A 14,464-nucleotide genomic window follows, 5' to 3' on the forward strand; every position below is an offset into this window, starting at 1 on the left:
TGCACAATGCTGGTTCATCATTGACAAAGTCATATAGAGAAAGGAAGGTTTATAGTTGGTGAGGACCCATGTGACACTTTCTGGATACTGAAGCTTTTTATTCAGAAAAGAAACAGATGTTTTGGCAGATAGCGTAGAAAGAATCCTGTCAAAGACTATAAACTAGGCTTGAAGGGAAGAAAAAAGAGTGGGGGAAAAATGTGAAGTATAAAACAAAAGAACCAAAATGACATGGATAAAATAGAAATGCAGGGGAAAAAAAAAGACAAAGGCTTTGTTAAAATTGAAAAGAGAAAGTAATGTTCTAAACTCCTTGTAACTTTGGAAGAAGTTTTAAGGCAAAAAAAAATGAAACTGATCTCTCTTCCACTGGCACAGCTCATTGCAGCATGAGACTGGGAGATTAATTTTATAACTGCAGACAGAAATCTAATAAAGGGAAGAGTCAATGCCCTTTTTAAGCATCAGTAGAGAAAGATCACAAGAACCCAGCCAATATTAAAATGCAGCCAAGGTTTATGGCCAACATTTAAGTAGGTTTATGCTGGAATAACAGAAAATAGCTGACTTTGTAAGTGAAGACAGGCATACTTCAATCATCTGCTCCTGCACCTTTAAGTTTTCCTCATTCATTTATTTGTGATAAAGACATTCCTTCTGAGCAAAACAAATATGCTAAAGAAAAACTAACTCAAACTCACCAAGACAATTTCTGTGCATACTCTTAGCCTTGATAAAGAAGTTTGTGAAGAAACTTCTAGCTTGCTCCATTCTGAAGTCTACTTCAGACAGACAATTACCTGCAACCACCTCTAAAAATATCCTCTTTAACTCTCAACAATAATCTTTTCTGGAAAATTTGAAGGAAGCTGGTATCAGAGTAGCAAAGTCAGCTAGCCCTGCCATTTGCAAAGAACAAAGTATCAGCTGAAGATACTTTGACATGTATTGGGGTAATGTATCTAAATTGCAAGGCAGTGAGGCCTCCATGTAATGCACGCTCCCAGCTGTGTGTCTAGTGTTCTCACTGACACTTAAAGTAATCATAAAGGATTCAGATACTGTATGTCAGCTTCTCCACAGAGCCTTACATGCCTGTCCTTGATGTATAGTAAATCCAAGGTATGGCAAGGGCATACCATGCATAAGCAACAACAGAAGTGTATCACAAGGACAAAGCAAGATTGCAAGTTGTTGTTATGGAATAATCTCAACTTCCACTGCAATAAACTTCCTACACCCTAAATTAACATGAGTTAGCTGCAATAGGTTGCTGTTCAAGGCACAATTCCTGAAAGTATCTTCAATTCAAAGATTAGAATTAGTATTTAAATGTTGTCCTATAACAAGACACTATGAAATTTAATAATAACCTACAGTTCTCACACACTGTACAAAAGAAAGAACTAGAAAGGTAATATTGTTATGAAAGTGTTATACTCTTTAGTCTTTTGCATGATAACACTTATATCAAATCATTAAGACGTGCCATGTCTTGAACAGCAAGAAATAGAATATGTCTGTAAAAACAGGAAACCATGACAATATTTACATTCAAAGGAACATACAAGGAATGATAGCAAGAAAATTAGTATATGCCTCAATTAATCTGACAGGAAGAAATAAGGTTCATCTGGATAAAAAACTGACCACACAAACACATTTTTGCTTTTCATATGTATATCCATCAGAGGATCCCATTTGAAAAGTTCTTAGTTTAAGTCAAGACCAGATTTTCCTGTCTGGTGGGCATGAAAGCACAAATTCACATCTGCACGTTAACTATGTTCTCTGTGCTTCAACTGTTATGTGCAAAATTATTTCTGGAATTGTATCTTAGCTTATAATTTAATGGTTATTGTACATTTGGGAGAAGAGAGTGCACCTTAGTTTGCCGCAGCTACATTTTTATTGACTGCACAGTACTGAATGGGGAAATCTCTTTTTGTTATCAGATTTTGCACACATAACTTGGAAGATTTGCAGGATGCATATACATCATCAGTGATCAATTAGCATTTGAAGTTACTGTGGGATTGAAAAAGTATCTGCATATGCATCTAGGATGCTACTGCAACTATTTAGCAGCAGAAGAAATTTTTGTGTCAGAAATATTAAGGGCAATGTAGCACTTTTACCATGTTTTTCTCTGGGAAGATTTTTTGTACTCTCACCACCACCCCAGACCCATATTTCCAGCTTGTTGTTCATCATTAAGAAAGAGTATGAAGTATTCTCTCCAGTGGTTTCCACTGACTGTAACTTTTAGGTATTTTGATACGATCAGTCCTCCCTGGGAAGATCTATATCATTCTAGTTTATTTCTTCCAATTCCGAAGGTATGAAATAGGCAATAACACAAGATCTTTCACCTTGCTCTCTCTCTCACTTTCTCTGAGGCATTTAGCTTCCCCTCTTTCCTTCGCCTCCCTCAGACTTCTCAAAATTTTCTTTTACTCTGAAAGTTGGGTCTGTGCATTCCGAGAAACAAATCCTCCCTTAGTCTGATTGAAAGTCTGATTAAAAGTAAATCTCCCTTGTTCTGTAAAGAGGAAACAACTGAAATTAGTTCTTACTGATGGAAAAGCCACAAGTCCAAAATGCCAGAGGACAGATGAACTGATCAAAAAGACAATGAAATCTTTCCATTAACTTTGATAGACTTTTGCATTAGTCATTAATCACCACTGTTAACAACTTGAGGGGAGGTTTTGCACTAGAAAAACAGAGGCAGACAATACAACCTTGACATTTCTACTGCACAAGGAAAGCTCAGGAGATGTACTCACAGGCATTCTACAGTTTTTAGATTTTAATAAGTTTTATATTTAAATATAGTAGAACAATGACAAATTAAGTATGGAACTAATGGTATTTGGTTGGTCACTGAGTTTTTCTGATTGGTTGCAGTACTGGGTGATCATTTTTATTTTCATTTTAGAAATAAATAGTGTATCTACAATAAAAAAGATATGTATCCTTTGCAAAATTATTATCCATGCATGCTTATTCTGAAGTCTTCCATGAAACAAGTTATTAATACAAGATTTATAATGACAAAAACAATGGAGATATTTGCACCTCAGATTTACAGGTTTTTTATAGCATGCTAACATAATTTATATACAATTCCTAAACCTATATATTGAAGTTGCTTTCTTTGTTTACTGCTATTACACCCTATGCAGAAAAATGAGCAATATGCATAGTGTTTCTTCATCTTGATCTTCCATCTGATTAATGCTAATTTGCATGTGACTATAGGGAATCAGTCATTTTTACAAGTTATTTTTATTTCTCTAACACTTTTCTACCTGGTATTTACTAGCCAGTCCACTAAACCAAGTTTCTGAGTTATTCCAGGCAAGTGTGAATTATTTTGCTTACCTCTGCTTTAATGCCACGTTCTTCACAGCTACAAATCATTACCACTTCTTATCATTTTACTCACCTATACTTCTTCACTGTATTGCTCCAATAAGTAAAAATTACCATTGTACTGATACTCACAAAATGGCTGAAGTCATTTGCCTTCATTTATATTTGCCATTACCTGCTAACTCCGGTGTTCTTTCATCACCTGAAGTTAATCATCTTCCCTTATCCAAAAAAGCTCAACATTTCAGTGGTTGCTGTAGTTGACACTGAGTTGTACTTATTCCAAATCAGCACCATTTGTACTATGGATGTGATGAGTGCAGAGTCTTTGCAGCTCCTTTAAGGACTTTGAACATAGTTAAAGGAAACACAGACTAAAAAGGTGAGGTACATACATTGAAATAGATGTTTACTACTATCTCTTTCAGATTGTGCTATAGCCAATGCTTGTTTAGAATAAATTACATTTGTTTTCCTTTTCTCCCTTCACTAGTTAACTTTTAATCCAGCTGAGGTAACAAGACGAGTACTTGAAATTATAATTAAACTTCTTCCTTTTACTTTTGTGTTTTAATCATGATCAAATAATACCTTCCTGAAACTGAATGTTTGGATCTCACTATCCTGAAGAGCAGAAGAACACTAATCAGTATTATAGAAATATCAGTAATTTCTTGCTTCCCAGTTTCTAGTCACGTCTTTTAAGTCCTCTAACATCTTCCCTCTTTTATAATATTTTTACTACACTTGCTCAGGATCTTTAGAACAGACTCATGATGGCCCTTGAGCTTTGCTAAACTTTAGAGATTCTAATATTCTGATCACGTGCTCAGGTATGGCCTTGATTTCCCTCAGTATTTCTTCTACCTTTCCTAGGAAATTTACATCAATTCTCAGCATCTGTCTCCCACTCCTGTGAATGTTCAGGCAAACCATTAATTTAATGTCTGGAAGTTCTGACCATTAATTATACTAGCTTCTCACTCCTGCTACCTTTATGAACTTCTGATGTAAAGTACTTTAAAATGATTTCACAAAACATTTCAGCATGTCTTCTCCCATGTTGACACTTTCTGTAGTTTTAGGCTTCACAAAAGGAGCACATATTTGCCACCTTCTTCTGTAAAACTTAAAAAATGAAGTCTGTTTTGTGCACTAGTTTTTTCCCAAATATACTATTCTCTCCTGGCCTCAACCGTGGGATGTAGAAATAGCCTTGATTCCCCGATTTTTCAAAAACCAACCTTTTTTTTTACAAGCATTTAGATATAATGTATCTTGCAAGCAAATTTTTGATGGTGAAGACCATTAAGAATTGAAACTAATCAGCTAAAGCTGATTAAAAAAATATTGGGATAGAATAAGTATTTATCAAAAATGTGCAGAATTGACTTTCTGTCACTGCTACCATTGCTCCCACTGTATTTTTGTACATAAGTGAATGCATTTTTATTCACACGTGAAATTTTTTAAATTCTTTCATTGTCTTCATTCAAACAAAGAATTTAGATTCACACACTAGAAAGGACGGACACTGTACCTCTGACACAACTTCCTTTCAGTGCCAATTAGTGTTTCCCTTTTATGTATTATAAAACTATATCAAATGCCTCTAGAAATAGGGTTCACATAATATCCTTTATAAACAAGTCAATTCTGTAAATGATGCTAAATAATTTCTAATTTGGTTCAGCATTTTTGTAGATGTTTCTGCATAGTGTCTTTAAAGAATACCTGTTCCTATTCACCTACAAAGCTGAAGGTATTATCCAGCCATAAACCACCTCAAATCTCTATTATTTTAACATCTATTCCTCTGGTGAACCCTGACACTCTCACACAGAATCAAATAGAACAAAATTGTCAGCTTGTTTGACCAACTTCTACCTATGATTTTCAAAATAATCAGATATACGTTGTTTGGCTTCATCTTCAAATTCCCTTTTATTTTTATCCTACCTATCATCTCCAGTGAGATTTTTCTCCAGTTAGACCAGAATGTTGGCTTCCATTACCCATTTGTCAGATATTTTTAAACAATCTCCTCTGTGATTTTTTTCCAAGCATCTGCCTCACAACCTCATTATCTTCCTTCAAATCCCTCATTAAAACTCTCTTGCTGTGATGCTTACAAAAAACATGAGAGAATTTTTAAGCTAATAATGCACTGAGACACTTTCTCTCATGCTAACCAATGTTGCTTCATCGTTTCGTTGTACTTGACTGTCTGGATCCATGTGTTGTCTCTTATCTTTGATTTGAATCATAGCCTCCCCATGAGGTCCTAGTTTATGACTTATGGCTCTTTCGTGCTGAAAATATAAATAATCAGAAGATAAGGCTTTTCCTTCTCATTATACATTGTTAGCTCCTGAAAACCTGTTTGCACTTCCCTTTTTCTATTATTTTCTAGCAAGTAATTATAGAAAGTCATGCAATATAATCTCAAATTCCTCTCTCCTTTTTGCAAGAAAACACACAATTGAAGGGTCAGTTCACTCTCTATTCTGAAAAAAATCTTTGAAAAGAACTATGGGTAAGAGGGAAAAGCCCTGGTTTCAGCATAATTTCTTTTTCTAAACAAGACAAGGAAGTTCAACACTATTTTCTTGTCACCTTATTCCTATCCCTGATACATTATTGCTGTGGATTGTACATTCAAAAATTACTTTAAACAGAAGTACAACTCATTAACACAGTTCACCTGATAATTGTTTATCACCTGGAGAAAAGCTAGCACTTTTCTAACCAGAGATACATAGTGTTCAAAGAGAAAGTTTTTTTCTGCCTATGAGGAAAATGTAAACATAAGTATACCTAACAAATATTCATATATGGTACAGAACACACTATTTGCATGTAAGCAGCTTTTATATGTACATTTACATACCAACAAAGATACAAAAAGTTAGACTTTGTATTGCTCAGTTAAGATTAAGACTACTCAAATTCATAGAATAAATTTTCCTTCCACTGCACTTTGTTAAAAGAAAATACTAAGAATGCGATCTGGAAGTTTATATCAGTTATGTTCGTGAATTCTGAAACTGAATTCTGTCATTTTAGTCAGAGGTATCAGAAAATAGTTTAGTTATGAGAATTTAAGGATTTCTAGAGATTCAGTAGTTCATTAATCCCATAGCACTTCTATGGGAGGCAAGTCAAGTGGTAGGTAGAGCCAGACACTATTCTAGCACAGAAACAGTTTGAAGACAACATGGATACCACTACAAAAAGCATTTCAGACTTGAAACTGTGGAGCTGCAGAATGTCTCATTGTGCTTGTAGGGGAATGAGGCAGCTCCATGCTGTTAGCATAATCTCACTCTACAAACACAGTAATGTCCTCTCCTTTGATTATATGCTGACAACCCAGTCTCCATTTAATCATAAATTGTTATCTTAAGAAAGTTTCATGTCTTTGTGACTTTTAGAATACAGACATGAAAAATGCATTAGTGAGTAATGCAGACTACTGGGAAACTGTTTCTTATACACAGTACCTGCTAGGGACTTACAAGCAGCTACACATATTATAAAAGAGAAGACTTTCAGTCCGTGCAGCATATATTAAAAAATAATAATAATTGTGTGTAACAAACACAGTAGAAGCTCAGTTTTCACAGTAGTGTAAGATTTTCATTTTCACCTAAGTATTTTCAACAAACTTTTTGTCTATCTCCACATAGCATAGGAAAGCAACCCAAACTGAACAGATCCATCTTAAAATGTTGAGCAGAAAAAGCAAAAAACAAAAAAACAAAAAAAAAAAAAAACAAAAAAAAAAAAAACAAAAAAAAAAATACCCATACTCTTCCAGAATTTCTCCTTAGCTTTTTCTGACGGAAAAAGCTAAGCTTTTTTCTTTCTCTGTGGATTTTGATCACTTTCCTATCACTTTCAATGTGTCTTATATCATTATCAATTTCAGTCTGTCTCCAAATTCAAGCAGATATCTTCATCTGAAATTGTGTTCTGATTCAGCAAGAGAAATGACCTTGCAAGAGAGCATGAAGGGTAATTTAAATAAGCAGAAGAAATAAGGGTAACAGATTAAGATATTAGACACTGCTTTATGTTATTTGCATAACAATATCAATATTAGAAAAATACTCAAAATATGAAAAGCAGTGCTATGATCATATAATGGCTGAAGTTAAGGAGGAGAATCAATTATATGACTTGCATTCTAGGGATCAAATTTAAAGTTATGCACCATTTACGAAGATCTTTTGAATAATTCGCTCGTGAAAAAAAGTTCAAAAAGCACCGTCCAATAAAGCACAAATCTTTACACTTCATTTAAGCTATGTTTCTTTATGCACAAGTGGCCATATCTCCATTATGCATTCAAGGGTGCATAATCACAAAACAAGGTGGACTGTGACAGAAAGGGACATGACCTGTTCCAGTACACAAAATATATGCATTACCAGTGCTCATTTAGAAAAGTAAAAGAGGTATAAAATGTCAAATTGCCTGATACTGCCTTAACTTAAAACAAATGCCCATTACCTTTGAGAATTTTATTCTGAGATTTGCTGCAATAGAAATAGAGGATGAAGAGGAAACAAAAAGATGTGATGACTTCGAGAAATTGCGCAAGTTATTTATGTGAAACCTCAGTCATGCAATTTGCAGTTTTTGTGACCCATATTTTTTAAAAGCATCCACACTGATCTAGAAGTAACATAAATCATCACTGATAAAGGCTTTAGGTTACTCACATCTTGATGTAAGTGAAAGGTAGCAAATCTCTTAGATGAACAGCCAGTACAAACCCAACAGGACACTTTAAGTGAATTGGGTAAAAACTGAGGAGGTTTTCTAAAGGTTAAATGAAAATATAAATTTTATGTACAAAAAGTTTTGTCAGAATCTTACATCACACCACGTACCCAAAACCATTTGGTTGGGAGGAAACCAAATCAAATCCTATGACAATACCTTTCCCAGAATTTTTAAGGAAAGAGATATTTCGGTGAAAAGTATTGTGATACTTCTTTGTATGTTTGGCAACATCCTAAGCGATGCCAAACACACCATCTCTAGTGGCAATGTTTCAAGAAGAACATTGGTACATCACAATCAGTTGACAGAAGAGCCTTGTGTAGGCCTAGCAGTTCAATTCTGTTCATAGCTAAATACTAAATGGGTTCAATATTTTAGAGAAGATTAGGAATGATTTTATCTATAGCTTAAAAGGATGTTTACGGGAAACAGAAATTTAGTAATGGCTTCTTTGATCTATAGTAAAGCATAATTTTAGGGACACAACTGAAAAACTTCAGAAAAAATGCAGATAATATGAATAATTGCCATCAAATATGAAAAGATGAGGAAAAAGACAGAAAAGACTAGGAATTAGAAATATGGAACATTTAACATTTAGGCCCAAAATTTCTGAATTTTTTTATGGAGCTACTGAAGCAGAGCTGTGCATAATTGGTAGTCTTCTCAGAGATAGGATACACAGAAATTTATATATTCACAGTGGAAGAAGGACTACACAACGTGAAATGGGAACAGTTAAATATACTATCAAAAGCCATTAAAAGTCATTAGTGGACAAATATGTAAACAACATTAAAAAGAGATAGCTCAGAAGTGATTTCACCAATATATTTCCTCTCACTAAAGATTAATATCTGATCAGTGCTCAGAATATTTTGAAGAACCATACAATGTCTTGTAATACCCACAGTCTTAGCATGCTAAGTGTAGAGGTAAAAAAAGAGATGTTTCATGATATTGAAACTTCATTAACATGAACAGATTATACTCTATATACAACATATATTATATTCTGGGAAATTCAAATACAAGATTAGGGGCTTTTCATGGTTATTTTGGGGGAGATATTTAGTATGGTATGATGGACGTCATCGGCAAATTGTACATTTTTTCTCAGGCAAGTCTGAACCATTACCATTATATTTTATAGAGATTTTGCTTCTGACGATTGAGCCAAGGGATACAGAGGGTGTACAAGAGTTTTATAAGAGTATCAATGCATGAAGGAAAGAATATAAATAATAAAATATATCTGATAAATAATAAAAATGGAAATAATTTTATTTCAAGTAATACAACTACAGAAATATTATAGGAGTACTTAGACAAGCACCATAAGGAGAATGAAAAAGCTAATAACAAATGGCTATTTTCCAGACAGCTGAGCCAAATTTTTGAAGAGATTCAAGAGGTAATCAGAACTCTTAGGAATAACAAGCACCAGGTGTCAACAGTGCTGCTGCTGCAGTGCTAAACAAACAAACAAAAAAACCTATAATATTGGAGACCTCATTTATGATTTCACCTTTTATATGGAGGCCTGTGGAAATGCTAAAGGAATTAAAGAAAGCAGACATATTTCTAATTTTTAAAAAAGAAAGACAAAATGTAAAGTGACTGCTTTCTCTGTGCATTATGATTCATAGAATTCTAGCTTTAGACACTTATATAGATTTTCCCCTTACAGGCAACAAACAATAGGAGAATGAAAGTGTTTCCAGACATAAATAACATTTCATATATCTCATCCTTATGTATCAGATATTTTTAATGCTTCAATGACAAAGAAAAACTGCAATTTGATTAGTGTGCATAAATAGATTTTAAGAACTGTGTGATAGCATTTTTCCAACATAATCTTTGTACTGTAGAGAAAGAACTGCCTAATAAAATTATTAGGGTTGTACAATTGTGTCTTATACTATTGAAAAGTAGGCTGTGGCATGGGAAATCCTTATGAGATTCTGCAGTGATATTGAGATTAAAAAACGGAAAACTATGTGTAAAAAAATCTGGTGATGTATAGGATGTTTATGAATAACCTAGGATTAAAAATTAAAAATTAAAATAAAAAATGAGTCTCAAGCAAATTCAGTGTCTAAGCATACAGTCAGAATTAGGGAATATGTTCCAGACACAAATCTTTTGGAAAATTGTTCTTAAATAGCCATCAAATAAGCATGTAAGCTGCTGACCAATAAGGAGGCAGAAAAATATGACAAGCACTGCTAAAGATCTTTAATGTCCAGGTGATGAAAAAAAAAGAAATGAGAATCTGAGCTTTATTCATCAGAGTGATATTCAAGTTTTATAACTTTTGGCCTACACTGAAATTGATAGTTACATGAGTGTAATTTCAATAGTGAAGCTGAGTATAAACTCAGTAGTAAGTTGTGTTATTCATTGTGATAGAGCTTCCTTTGTTATGTTTGTTATTTATGGCTTGCCCTTGGAGTCATACCTTGCTTGAAGTATGTTTCTGAATTATTGTCAGACTTTACTTGATATTAAACTACATTACATTAAAATTTTGCTGATGGGTAGTTTTAAAATTCATATGAATGATGCATCTGTACTTTGTCTTTATTATTTATATTATTTTGATTTAATTAAGGTTACCTACCTGAATAATTTTTGTCTTCTCTTTTTCTTTCAGTGACCATTTCATGCCTGTCTTTTTTATCTAATAATTATTGCTCTAGGCAGTTTAGATCCAGTTAGATTGAGTTCTTTTGTTACAAATTTTGGTTTGTCAAATCATATTGTTATTTCAAAATCATTAAATGAGGTACCTGATTTGCTTTTTGGAGAATTTTTTATCTTGGTACAGATACTTATACATTTAGAAATTATTGTCTATATAGATATAGACAATTTGTAATTCTTATTCCTTGTTAATAAACAAGGTTTAAGAGGAAGAAAGAAACAAAACTGGTATCTCAGAGCGGAAGGAAGGATAAGTATGTCATTGATACTGGAGAAGACTCACATGTAGAAATCAAGGCTTTCATGTAGCATTTCAGTATTTTCTTCATTCATTATAATATTCTTCAAGAGGTGCTCTCCTTACAGAGATCATGAATAGTTTTTTAACCAAGAAAAAATTGCTGAAGATGATATGATTTATTTAAGGCTATATAGTGATCTTTACAAATCTTTCCTGAATATATTGTCATCACTGAAATAACTCTATGCTGGTTATTTTATTTATTTTCTAATTTCTGCCTTCCATAATGCCTGGCTGCTGTGCTATGAAAATTACAACTGAATATTACACCTGAATAAAGAATAGAGATGCCTTCTGGAACAACAGAATAAATTTCATCTCTTTCTCATCCTTTCTAAAAACAAATGCTGATTGCATAGACCTACTTATAGAATCACATCAAGTTCCTTAATTGTAGTCAAGAGAAAGAAAAAAAATTGCTATGGGACTAATTGTGCACCAATAAGATTTTTTCTAATATTTCAGTCCTTAAATCAGGAATTGCTCATTTAAATTTCTTCTCTTAAATTAAACATTTTAATAAATACATCTTTTTTTAAATATACATCTAAAAATGGGGTATTTTTGTCCTGACAAAAATCAACTACAACCTGCAGAACAGTTTCTGAACAAAGTTTCAAGAGAAAATCAACTCTGTAGAACAAAGAAATTGTTTAAACAAGCTGTTCCCAGATAAGGCAAAAATGGGAATATGTGACTTACAGGGTACTTGTTCAAACTGACAGAATACAGTGATAATGCTGAGCTGGAAGGGGTTTAATGTTTTAAACAAAAGCTATGTTCATCCAGGAATTTATGTTTTGTTTTTATATGATTTGAAGAGTAAAACTCTCCCTTTACTCAAAGCACAGAAAGTCATAGGTATAGTTCAAATGTATAAAAAATAGATATAAATTATTCAAATGTATTGTTGCAAAACCAAAAGAAATAATTCCATCACTGTATTACTAGTTTATTATGAATTTTAGGAAAAACTCCCCAGCTTTCACAGTACCTGGCAGCACTGAACAGCTGAATTTAAAAAAGGACAAAACTGATTCTGTAGCTGATTGTATCCTTACATGTATATCCATGACACTACTTTCCATTACTTTGGTGTCAACACTATGCATCTTCACTATACTGTCAGATATTGTCCTTGGATAGTAGCTCTAATTATGAGTAAGGACAATTGTAGGTGAACTATGAAGAGCAAAAACTTGTTTGACAGTGTTTAATTTTTGAGTTCTACCTATATATTTCACATTTAAATTATGACTGCTTCTTAGTTTTTTTTTATTCTTTCTTCATACCAATATTGTACTCATCACCTGAAACTATGACTTCCCCAGGAATATGGAAACAAAATATATTTTGCTTATATATAACAAATTATATATACTATGTTATATATATTAGTTATATATACTATGAATATAGTAGCATAGCAGTGTATACTCATGTACACATATGCAAACCAAATGAAATAGCCATATTGTGCAACCATTATATTCTTTCAGAAGCAATATTGCACCTGATGTCAAGAAAATAGTCCCAAGAAAAAATACCATTGGTCTGAAAGCTACTCATAACAGCCTCTATTTAGGAAGACTGAGAATTGTTCCTTGCTTAGTGCTAGTCTTTGGAATGAATAAGCACACAACAAAGAAGAGTAGAAACACAGTTCACCTCTGCTCTCACACTAGTCATGGAGTGAGCCAGGTGAGCCTGTGTGCTATGCATCTAAGAAAATGGCACAGCAGACATCTTACTACATGGAAGAGAGCACAGGGACATAGCACCTTGCAGAGGCTCACCTACTTTGGTAAGGATCCAAACATTAAACTTGGTTTAGCTCATCACCAAAATATCAGCTGAAATTCCAATGTAACTTTCTTTCCAGACCAAACTTTTTGCAAAACTCTTCTCATGACAAAAGAATGGCAGAGTATACTGTTCTACTCTGAGCTCAGCCATTTTTGCAGGCCATTAGAGTTATTTAAATGTCCTGGACTTCTTGGATTGCTTTAGCAAGTTTAAGGAATGCTGCTTAGACTCCCCTGAGCACATGCTGTAATTTATAGCTTTGGCTTCCAGAGAGGATTCTGGAGTGAAACAAAACAGATCATTCCCATGTTCCATGTAGAAAATACTACTTACTTCTTATTAGACTTTCACTAAAATGATGGAAAACTCATATATAATTGGTTTCACATCCCTTAATAGCTTCAGATGGGTTTTCACTCTGAAGTGTTTTGGGCTTTGAACAGTGAGATTTAGCTTAGGGTTTCAAAGCTGTTACACAAGGGAAGTGCATGCATGAGTCTCAAGAAAGAGAAAGCAACAAATGTTGAAGGTCCTGAATTCTGAATTATTTATTATGCGTTTCAAAATTCTGGATTGGAACGTATTCCAGCAGATTAATTTTTTAATATTTAGCACTATCCAGTAGTCTGTCAGGGCACAACTCTTTATTTCCAAATCTGATATATATAGTACTGTGATAAGGTCATATGGATAACTATATAGTTCTGATTGCAATGACACCCTAGCATTCTGATGTTCCTCCTGTACTTTGCAAAGATCCCAAAATCTTCAAAAAAATTCATTTCACGGCACTTTTGAGAAAGTAATCTTTCTTGTCTTAAATAGTTGGGAATGAATGACAAATTTTGTCAAACTACTGAGGCATCTAAAGAAGTAGATTCTGGCTTCCCTTAATTTTTAAAAATATCCAAAATATCTATGCACCAGGGCATGAAGATCTGTCTCCAAAAAGCAAAAGAAAATGAGCCCCTACACATCTCTGAGAATCCCACCCTAATCATACCTTAAAAAGATAAAAGCCTGATCATTTTATTTAAAATCATTAGAAAGAAATATTCTCTAAACAAAAGATAGATGTAATTTCAAGAGGCTATTGTCCTCTTCTTGAGATAACTTTCATAGTGTTTGCATATGCAGGGTTTGCATTTACAAAGTCAGGCTCAGAACTGTAACTAGGTGTATGGATATATCAAAGTTGTCAAATATATTTGAGATGCTGAAAAAGTGTCAAGAAGACACATAATGCATTTAAATATAGGCCTCTCATACCATTTTAGACATGTAAAGTTATTCAAGCTATCGGATACCCTAAGATGACAAAAAAGAAGTCTCTATGCAACTAATTTGAATCATTCTTGGTATGACTACCAGGAAAACTCCAAAGCCTGAACTCTATCCTGCAGGTACACTTCGGCTGACTAAAGCTACCTAGGCTGTGACTATCATCCAAAGCAGGGATATTTTGAAAATCATCAAAAA

General features: G+C 33.6%; 1 protein-coding gene across 4 annotated transcripts in view; it reads right to left on the reverse strand.

Annotated features, from left to right (window-relative positions):
• NXPH1 (neurexophilin 1) overlaps positions 1-14,464 on the reverse strand; it is a 135,769-nt gene that overhangs the window by 18,156 nt on the left and 103,149 nt on the right. Inside the window, exon 1 of one of the 4 annotated variants that reach the window (XM_090142157.1) lies at positions 3,388-3,474. The exons of the other annotated variants lie outside the window; for them this stretch is intronic. Within the exon in view, the coding sequence (XP_089998283.1) occupies positions 3,388-3,426 (39 nt within the window). The 5' untranslated portion in view covers positions 3,427-3,474. Of the gene's footprint in view, positions 1-3,387; positions 3,475-14,464 lie in introns of those variants that run through there. 4 annotated transcript variants of the gene reach the window in all.

Source organism: Phasianus colchicus, chromosome 6 (genome assembly GCF_987193195.1).
Source record: "Phasianus colchicus chromosome 6, bPhaCol1.hap1.1, whole genome shotgun sequence".
NCBI classification, from domain to species: Eukaryota; Metazoa; Chordata; class Aves; order Galliformes; family Phasianidae; genus Phasianus; species Phasianus colchicus.